The sequence below is a fragment of the Clupea harengus genome, chromosome 17 (assembly GCF_900700415.2).
Source record: "Clupea harengus chromosome 17, Ch_v2.0.2, whole genome shotgun sequence".
NCBI classification, from domain to species: Eukaryota; Metazoa; Chordata; class Actinopteri; order Clupeiformes; family Clupeidae; genus Clupea; species Clupea harengus.
In genome coordinates, this window is record NC_045168.1 from 12,109,820 (window position 1) to 12,119,819 (window position 10,000).

A 10,000-nucleotide genomic window follows, 5' to 3' on the forward strand; every position below is an offset into this window, starting at 1 on the left:
AGTTTGTGTGTGTGAGAGAGAGAGAGAGGCTAGTTGTGCTTGTGTGCTGAAAGATTAGATGATTGCAGCGTCTTCTCAGTCTAATTTTACAAGCTCCATTTTCTGTTATTCTTTTGGCCTCTCGCACTGTTTTCCTCCCTCTATTGTTCTCCCTCTCGCTCTCTTTCTCTTTCTCATGTTTTCAGACGACTCTGATTCTGGTTCTAGTTTAAGTGGACAACACATAGGTGAGACTTTTTCCTCACTCCTCTCTCAGTCCGTCCCCAGTGTCTTCCATACCAGCTCTCTGTGCCCATAGACATACCTGTGTGTTTATTTGTGTGTGTGTGTGTGTGTGCGCGGGCATTTTCGTGTGTGAGGAAGAAAGAGTTATTTCATGTCCTCCATAGCCTGTGCTGGTCCTGGTGTTTGTTGCCTCTTTCTCCCACACTCTCACCCCTTACATGTGTCTCTCTCTCTCTCTCTCTCTCTCTCTCTCTCTCCCTTTCTCTGCCTCTCTTTCTCTCTCTCCCTTTCTCTGCCTCTCTCTCTCTCTCTCTCTTTCTCTCTCAATCTCTCTCTCTCAATCTCTCTTTCTCTCTCCCTTTCTCTGCCTCTCTCTCTTCCCACTGTGCTGTTTGTTGGCCTGAAGTACACTCATGGCTTCTCCAGCACATCCTGTGGTTGCCATAGTGCCCTGTGGTTGCCATAGTGCCCTGTGCTGCTCCTGATCGGAGTCACTTGTGATTGGTCATGCCTGTTCCCTGATTGAGCCCGCAGTTGTGATGTCACTTAGTTGTGGTGTGAAATACTCTGTGCCTGACCTGTCATGACATTTTTGCCTATTGTGACTTCCACAACACACACACACACACACACACACACACACACACACACACACACACACCCACTCACTCATGCGTATTCACGAGGTGAATGAACACGACAGCATGTCTCTTATAATGACATAGATCACACACATGTTCATTTCTACACTCTGCCAGTGTAACCTGCTTAAACATGCTCACACATGCCCTCTCAGAGGGAACACAGAGGTCTTCAGATGACATGCAAGTGACGGCTTACAGTAGCCAGTGTACCAGTCCTTGCCAGCTTCTTCTGGTTTTGCCAGGCCAGGGCTTCTTCTGGTTTCGTCCAACATGCTGGCACCGGCGGCGCTCTCTCTAAATAGCGCTCTGTGAATGTGGAACAAGCTGAAGTCACACACACGCAGGGATGTCTCGAGGCTACGCTCCGCCGGTCCTGGTGTTGTGGTGCGGCGCTGTCGTTGATGTGGTCACCTCTAAGACCCGGGGCTGGTTCTGGCGGTGCCCGCGGGCCGGGCCGGGCTGGGTTGGGCTGGTTTAGTATGTGTGTGCGGGGAGAGCGACTCTCCTGACGTTGTTATTACTGCCGCTGCGCCAGCGACAAATGATAAGTTGTGTGCCCCATCAGCGCACCGCAGACGACACGGCCTGCACTCTCCAGACGCGCTCGGGTTCTCTCTCTCTCTTCCTCTCTTTACTCCCCTCTGTCTATCTTAGTTTCTGTTCTGTCAATTGGTTTTTATTTCTGTCTCTGTTATTTATCTTTTTCTTTCTTTCTTTTTTTTTCTCTGTTAATTCCCTTCTTTCTATACCCGTCTATACCCCTTTATCTCTTTTTGTCTGCCAGGCTACTCTTTCTCCTCCTTTCTACCACCCCCCCCCCCCCCCCCCCCCCCCCCCCCCTCTCTCTCTGACTCTGTCTGTCTGTCTGTCTGTCTGTCTGTCTGTCTGTCTGTCTGTCTGTCTGTCTGTCTGTCCGTCCGTCCGTCTGTCTGTCTGTGTAGGTGTTTAGGCTGTGTACTGAGGTCATATGTAGTCTGCTCTGGCCTGTGTTTCTGGAGTAGTTTGGACTGTTGTGATTTGGCGGATGCTCCAGTGCTCGCTCATCCCAGTTTATAAATACCAGCCTGTGGATCAACCTCGCCACGCACACACACACCCCGCCACGCACAGTCAAGGCTGACCACTCTAGAAACAGAGTGCTTTGGCACAACACACACTCACTGTTCTCCCTCTTCTAGCACTGCCCATCCTCAAGGCCCTATACACACACACACACACGCACTCAAACACACTCACTCAAACACACACACACACTCACACACTCACACACTCACACACTCACACACTCACACACTCACACACTCACTCACTCACTCACTCACTCACTCACTCACACTTACACTCACACACACACACTTACACTTACACTTACACTCACACTCACGCACACACACACACACTCACACTCACACACACACTCACACACACACACACACTCAAACACACAGATCTTAAGCGTTGAGGCCATGTCCCTGTATGGACATCCGTGTTTGCGTGCTCTGGGTCGGCTGAGTCGCTTCTGTAACAGGAGCCTGGCGGGGGAGAGGATAAATCTCTCCTAGAACAATCAGGTCTTTACAGGGACCTTCACAGATCTCTCTCTCTCTATACACACACACACTCACACACACACACACACACACATGCACACACGTATACACACAGATGTACATTCTCACATTTGCAAGTCTGATTTAAGCTTGTCCCTGGTGGTGTTGTAGGGATGAAGGAGGCACAGATGTGGATCAGGTTTCTGTCGGGGGTCCGGGGGTCTGGGGGCGGCCGGGCTGTTACTGTGATCTGCTGCCCCCCCCCCACCACCACACACACGCACCCGGCCCATAAGTCTGTCATGCTACAGCGTACACAGACCCGGGGTCAGGATTCATAACATTACATACACACACTCTTGTTTGTCACTGCGTGTGTGTGTGTGTGTGTGTGTGTGTGTGTGTAGCTGGATGCTGTTGTGTCTGTAAGTGTGTGTGTGTGTGTGTGTGTGTGTGTGTGTGTGTGCATACGTGCCCCGTATGCCGGAGATCTGTAAAACGTGGGAGCTTTGGTGGTCCTGAGAAGAGGCTTTTAAAGCTCAGCGTCCCAGAGAGAACCCCACAGGAGATGGCCAGCTCGTTAAGGGCCCCTTTCTTCTCCCCGTCATCAGCGTCCTCCTCCTCCTCCTCTTCCTCCTCCTCATCCTTCAGCGCGTCCGATCCTGCACCCCCCCCCCCCCCAACCCCCTCTCTTCATCCCTGATCCCGTCGAGCCTGAAAGGCGATCCCGGGACCCGGCGGCTCGGAAGCATCCGGAGCGCGTGGGCCCGGTGACACGTCCCATCAGTCTGCTAATCCCAACCATCCCGACGATCCCGCCTCGGGGAGAACAAACCTCCCAACCACCCCAAACATCCAGGCCGGAAAAAAAAGACCCAGAGAAGAAAAGCAACGACGCGCAAATGATTAAAAAACAGATGAAGAACCGGAGAGAGGGAGCGAAAGAGAGTGAGAGAGTGAGAGAGAGGGATGGGTCGGAGGGATCTCAAAGCTGTGAAAGCCATCAACCCCCAGAATCCAATTAAGGTGCGAGTGATGGAAAAACACATGTGTGAAACGGGAATGAAAAGCGCGTTCCCCCTTCCAACCCTGGGCTAATCTTCGGCGTCCTCAGGTGAATCACAGCAGGCTGTGGAGACACCTCAAGTCCACCCCAGCGCGCTGACCCGGTTGGCTGGACTCGGGCGGGCACACTTCACTGCTCCCGTATCAGCACTGCTGCGCCCTCGTAAGCCTAATTGAAATTAAAAAGCGCCTCATAAAAGGCCCGTGAGGCTGATGTCAGGCCTGTGACACACACATTTCCACTGAGATGTGGAGACGGAGCCGCTGGGAAGCTGCAGTCGTGGAGTTAGAGTAGGTGGAGGAAGGTGGAGGTAGTGGAGGTGAATCTGCCAGGGCCAGGGCTTCTTGGGGCCCTCAGGATGAAGGTTTGCATTGGTGAGGCTGAGAGGGCGTGTGTGTGTGTGTGTGTGTGTGTGTGTGTGTGTTTGTGTGTGTGTGTGTGTGTGTGTGACCGGGGGGGGGGGGGGGGGTCAGCTTTAGTGGGGCACAGGTGCTGACAGGATGTCCTTAGCGGCTGACAGATTTGGGCTGTCAGCATTTCCACATGTTCTAGTGTCATCTTTGCGCAAGCACACACACGCACACAAACATACTCACATACACACACGTATGCATGCACACACACATATACACACAAACATACATGCACGCACACACACACACACACACACACACACATTTTCATGCACTATGCATATGCTCATCCTGTATGTACACACTCTGACACACACACCTGCAAGCTCACACACATTCACTCACTCACTGTACTGATGTTGATAGCTTGTGTGACTGATGAGGCAAACAGGCAACAAGATAGACTTCAGTCTGGCTGCTCTAGTCCTGGCGTACGGCCGTGTCTGCCTGATGGTGTGTGTGTTTGTGTGTTTGTGTTTTTCTCTGTGTGTGTCTGTGTTCATGTGTGTGTATTGCGTCCCTCATTGCTCCTGACTCAACATTCCTGCATCTAAAGAGCTCGGGGATAAGTCATAAGAGGGGAAAAACTAATACCGCTCCTCGATACACACACACACACACACACACACACACACACACTTTCATCCACCCACCCACCAGCCAAGAGTAGTGCATTGTGGGTATCAAGCGTAAGCCCACAGCGCACTCCGCATCCAGTGCACGCCTCACATGTGCTGCGGGAGTGGAAAGAGCACCCCCTCCCCCCCCTCTCACACACACACACACACACACACACACACACACACACACACACCCAACACACACACACACACACACACACACACACACACACACACACACACGTGGTAGCAGCCTAATGGCTTCAGCACGGCCTGGAGCTCAGTACTCAATACTTCACATATCAGAGCAGAGGACGGGCCGCTCGCTCGCTGGTTTCATCATCCCCCGCCATCCATCCATCTCAGCAGCCGCCGCCTCCACTGCAGAGGCGGACGTTTCCACGCTCAAAAACACACCGAGGGGTGTGTGTGTGTGTGTGTGTGTATGGGGGTAGGAAGGGGGGGTGGTGGGGGTCAGCAGGATGATAGACAGATGCTGAAGCCTCGTGGGTTAGTGGGGGGCGGGGGGGCAGCAGAGAGAGAAAGAGAAGAAAGAGAATAAAAGAGGAAAAGACTGGCTTGTAAAAAGGGATGTTTGTCTCCCCCCTGAGCAGCGTAATCATGTTCAATACTCTTACCATTCCTGTGGCTGGGGATCTGAGGAGACCTGCGGATTGTGGGTGAGACTGCTCCGGAAAACCTCGGTGGCGTTTGATGCTGGGGGTCTCCCGGGGATGTCGGAGGGGTGGTGGTGGGGGGGTGGGGGGACCCGTGTTACCCATAAGGCCTTTGGCAGATGCTTGTTAAAAGTGCGGGGATGGCTGTCTGAAGGCCACACGACTGCTGTCAGAGAACATCACCACACACAGACACACAGACACACAGACACACAGACACACAGACACACAGACACACAGACACACAGACACACAGACACACAGACACACAGACACACAGACACACAGACACACAGACACACACAGCTGTGTGTCTCTTTGTGGCTGTGTGTATGTTCTGTCGTGGTCACTGTTTAACAGAGAGCTTCCACTGGGATGATGCTAGTTTTGATCACAGTAATGGGCATGTCCACTCTAAACTGTAGGTTTGTTTGCAACAGCATCAGTGGGAGTTGTAGAGGGGTAGGGGTACACAAGACAGGAAAAGCAGGTCTAAAATAATCTGGAGAAAGGGTTTCTCAGGACCAACCACAACATGCCGACATTCGGACAGGCTTCTTTTTGTCTGGCCCACATCAACATTCCAGTTTGAAGGAATTCCAACAGTCTCTCCTCATTATGCAAGTGTCAACCAATTACAAAGTGTTCTCATGGTTCTCCACTTACACAGCAACCAGGGAGAGCGTGCCTTGATGTGTGCGTTGCATAAATGTATATGTGTGTGTGTTTGTGGAGAGGGGGTTTTCCTCTTGTTGTCCGGTGAATAGTCTCTCAGGAAAGGTTTATAGTGGGGTAGTGCAGGATGCTAGTGTGTGTGTGTGTGTGTGTGTGTGTGTTTGTGTGTGTGTTCGGCGTGCGCATGAGCAGGCCTCAGGGCCTCTGATGTGCGGCTGTGAGACATTATTGCCGTGGAAACTGGGCACGCGGCGCGGGGCGGTCTCTCTGGCTGTGGCGAGCTGGGGCAGCAGCGCGTGTCGTTCTGTGTTTACACTCCGCTCTCCTCTCCCCGCTCCCCTGGACACTTTATCGCCCGCTTTTTCCATCTCGCATTGTTGTACCCCAGTGCAGGAGCAGATTAGTCTGTGTGTGTGTGTGTGTGTGTGTGTGTGTGTGTGTGCTCAGCTGGCACTGCGGGGCCAATTAAGTGGTCACGCTTAGCTGCGTGCGTTGATGAGGTGCGTGTTGAGGGACCCCTGTGTGGACACGTGTCGGCTATCCCAGCTTCCCCCTCTCGTGAAGCCAGCAGGCCAGCAGTCACAGCAGCGGACAGGAGAAGAGCAGCTCAGGTATGGCCAGAGGAAGAGTAGCGGACAGGAGAAGAGCAGCTCAGGTATGGCCAGAGGAAGAGGCCAGAGGAAGAGGCCAGAGGCAGCCACTCGTCCTCATCCTGGCAGGACAGTCGGTGTTGTCTTCTCTTTCCCTCTTTCTGGCCCTTGATTCCTCTCTCCCTCCCTCCTTCCCTCCCTCACAATCAGGACAGACATTAGACACAAGTGAGATAAGCGTATCTAAATCTCCCCAGTTGCCAAATTACATACATTACCAGATTGCATCCAAATCCCAGATTTCTGTTCTGCTGCATTAAGACCAAAATAAAAGGCCTCATGACAAAAAAACAGGTCCAGCGAAAAGAATGGCATTTTTGCGCTCGTTCTCCTTTCTGGAATGAATTAATTTCCAGGCCTTTTGCATTTAATTCGGCTTCCATTAGTAATGCAGAAAAGCAGTGGAGGGATGTGGGGGACTGTGTGTGTGTGTGTGTGTGTGTGTGTGTGTGTGTGTTTGTGTCAGTCACTGTCTGTGTGTCTGTTTGGGTTTGAGTGTGTATGTGTACATGTATAAGTTTGTACATTACACGTGTGTGTCAATGAACAGGTGTATTTGTGTGTGTTTGTTACCTTAGCTCTGTGGCTGGTGTAATGGTAGAGGGTCGGTAAACTGGGGCTCTGTGTGTGTGTGTGTGTGTGTGTGTGTGTGTGTGTGTGTGTGTGGACGGACGGAGCTGTCGGAGCAGGTTAGGCGTTGCGAGCGGAGCGGAGTGCGTGGGCCCTTCAGCCTGACTCGTGCTGACAGCTTGTGACCGGACACAGCTGAGGCGGTAATAGAAGCCCAGCGCAGCACAGCGCACCTGCCCCGCAGGACCGGACAGCAGCCAGATCTCCCCTGACTCACACAATGAGACGCTAATGCACAGGCGGCAGAACGAGACCCTACAGACAAGCAGAGTCTACATCTCCCTTTTTTCCTCTATCTTTTTCTCCTTGCCTTCCCCGTCCTCTCTCCCCCCCTCCCTCCCTCCCTTCCTTCCTACCCCTGACTTCGGTGTCCTCTCTCACTCATTCGCATTTTCTGTGAAGCTGCCAAACCAGCCTGAGATCAGCTTTTCACTGCACCACAGATGCAGCCTTCATTTCGGTGAACATAACCTCCGAACAGGCCGCAGGCATGACTACACGGAGCACAGCGCTCCTTCGTTAGCGGAGCGGCGTTCGCTAGATGACGCAAGCCATTGTTGCCTCTTTCGTTGCCGTGTCGGTGAGATTATGATGGAGATGATTGCGCTCCCATTCCCCGTGTTTTGGCATCGGCCGGCGGCAATAGTGGTGGCGTCTGCTCGTGAGGGAGGGAGGGGGGGGGATGGAGGGAGCCGGTTTTTCAACCGCACAGCCTCTGAAGCCCGGAGGGCCGTGGCACAAGCGGAGGAACCGGCCGCAACCAACCCACCACGGAACAGAAAAAACACACACACACACACACACAGGCCTGGCCTGGCCTCAGTTCTCCATGTTTGATGTAACAGAATACTCACTGCCACACACACACACACTCACACACACACACAGACACAGGCCCCAGCGCGTTACAGCGCTTGACTTACGGCGTGTTTCATATGCCGGCCCATGTGGTCGCTCTGTGGCAGCCCCTTATTAAGGCAACACTGGAGGGGTGGAGGGGGAAGGAGGGAGGGAGCAGCGGAAGAATGCAGACGCTCGTCCGCTGCACATCTGCGTCGCTCTCGCGGTTTTCTCGGCGCAGTGGAAAGTATTAAAGGGGATTGGATCAGGTTCTGTGCTCCCTCCTCCTCCTCTCCTCTCCCCCCCCCCCCCTCCCTCACCCCACAACTCTGCAGCTGCCTTCATCTTTACTTGGACATCTTGCATCATACTCCTTTTTTGTGGGGGGGGTTATATGGCATTCGTCTAAGCAGAAAGAGGCCACTGCTTCTCCACTGCTGTACATTGGTTGAGTCCTGACTTTGATGTACAGGTTACCTCAGGTCTGCATTTGTGTTGAATGTAAAACTTCAAATGAGGCGGGGGGGGGCGGCCCTCATTTTAACCCGTTAATTATGCTGCTTGTCACTCAAACCCTGCGGAACCCAGAACCACCCTGGAGGCATCCCTTCCTGGTCCTGACGGCCTGTAGCTCTAACATTGAGTAGCGAAATGAACCCATCACACAGCGCTGCCGCTGCCGCTGCTGCTGCTCGCAGAATGACCCCAGACCCAAGAAATAGCATCAATCAAACACCGTATACCCCACGATTCCCCAGGACATGACGTCCAACTGCTCGAACAGGAGACGTGGGGAAGGGGAGACTCAGACAGACAGGAATAGAGGAGAAGGGGGAGATTGAAAAATCATCATCCAGCAGCTTTGTCGATCGGACAAGCATGAAGGAGCTGGCAGGGCTTGTGCGCATAGCGACGGAGTTTGTGGAAAAGCACAGTTCCTGTATGGGGTGTGTGTCTCTGCTCGCTGCTTGACCTCTGTACAGAGAGAGAGAGATGGAGAGAGAAAGAAATGGAGAGAGAGAAATGGAGAGAGAGAGATGGAGAGCGGGGCTTTGAGAAGCTCCACTGAAGGACAGAGAGAGTGATTGGTCATGTTGATTGATCATGTTGATTGATCATGTTGCCACATGAGTGGAAGTGAAGGAAAAGGCTGCCTCTGGTTCCAGACAGAGACTGGTATGGACCGGCGCCAGGTCAGGCCCGGAATAGAGGAGCTGAAGAATCATGAAATTGGAATGAGCCAGAGGTGGTAAGCTTGAAGGAGGGTTTCTGCTTTCAAAGAGGAGGATGCGTTTAAGGGATTTGATACACTTTGGGATTATGGTAGAGGTTGGGTTCTTAGAATCAGACGGTTCTGGATTAAACCCAGTGAGGAAGCTGGTGGCTAATCTTGTTTTCATACCTGACAAGCTTTTGACCAGCGTGGTTCTACTTACTGACTTTCTGCTGCGGCTTTTATCTTGTATTACATTTTCATTTCACTTTTTCCTGATCTGGAACTGGATGTTGGAACTTAAACCCAGTGGGGGTTGACTTTTTAGTCTGCTGTGTGAGAAGCAGCACATATACCAAACCTAACAGCTTCCTCTTTGGGGAATCTGTGCAGACTGCGCTATGTGGTAATGTCTGTGTGTGTGTACGGGCATACAGTACCTGTTGTAAAAGGTTTATTTCAGTTTGAAATCTGACTTTCACACAAAATATGCCTTAATTACATAGATAGTCTTGAGAGAATAGTCTTAATTAAGACATTACGGTAACTAATTACACCAAAGCCTCTAACACAGAACCAACACAGTCAATCTGACCCATTCTACCCATTCAGACCTTTCCGTTGCTGTTGTTGTGGTTGTGTGTCTGTCTCTGCAGTGAGTCTGAGGAGGACCCTTCCTCACGTTGCTGTTGTGGTTGTGTGTCTGTCTCTGCAGTGGGTCTGAGGAGGAGCTTCCGGCTGAGCCGGCGGGATAAGAAGACCAATAAGTCCATGTACGAGTGCAAGAAAAGTGACCA

General features: G+C 52.2%; 1 protein-coding gene across 6 annotated transcripts in view; it reads left to right on the top strand.

Moving 5' to 3' along the window:
• The window catches only part of mpp7a (membrane palmitoylated protein 7a), a 131,056-nt gene that overhangs the window by 97,374 nt on the left and 23,682 nt on the right, over positions 1-10,000 (top strand). For 3 of the 6 annotated variants that reach the window (XM_031583914.2, XM_031583916.2, XM_031583915.2), the window contains 2 exons: positions 186-227; positions 9,919-10,000. The exon at positions 9,919-10,000 is cut by the window's right edge and continues 89 nt beyond it. In XM_031583914.2, coding sequence (XP_031439774.1) covers positions 186-227; positions 9,919-10,000 — 124 coding nt within the window. The remainder of the gene's footprint in view (positions 1-185; positions 228-9,918) is intronic. The other 3 variants (XM_031583917.2, XM_031583918.2, XM_031583919.2) reach the window with 1 other exon arrangement.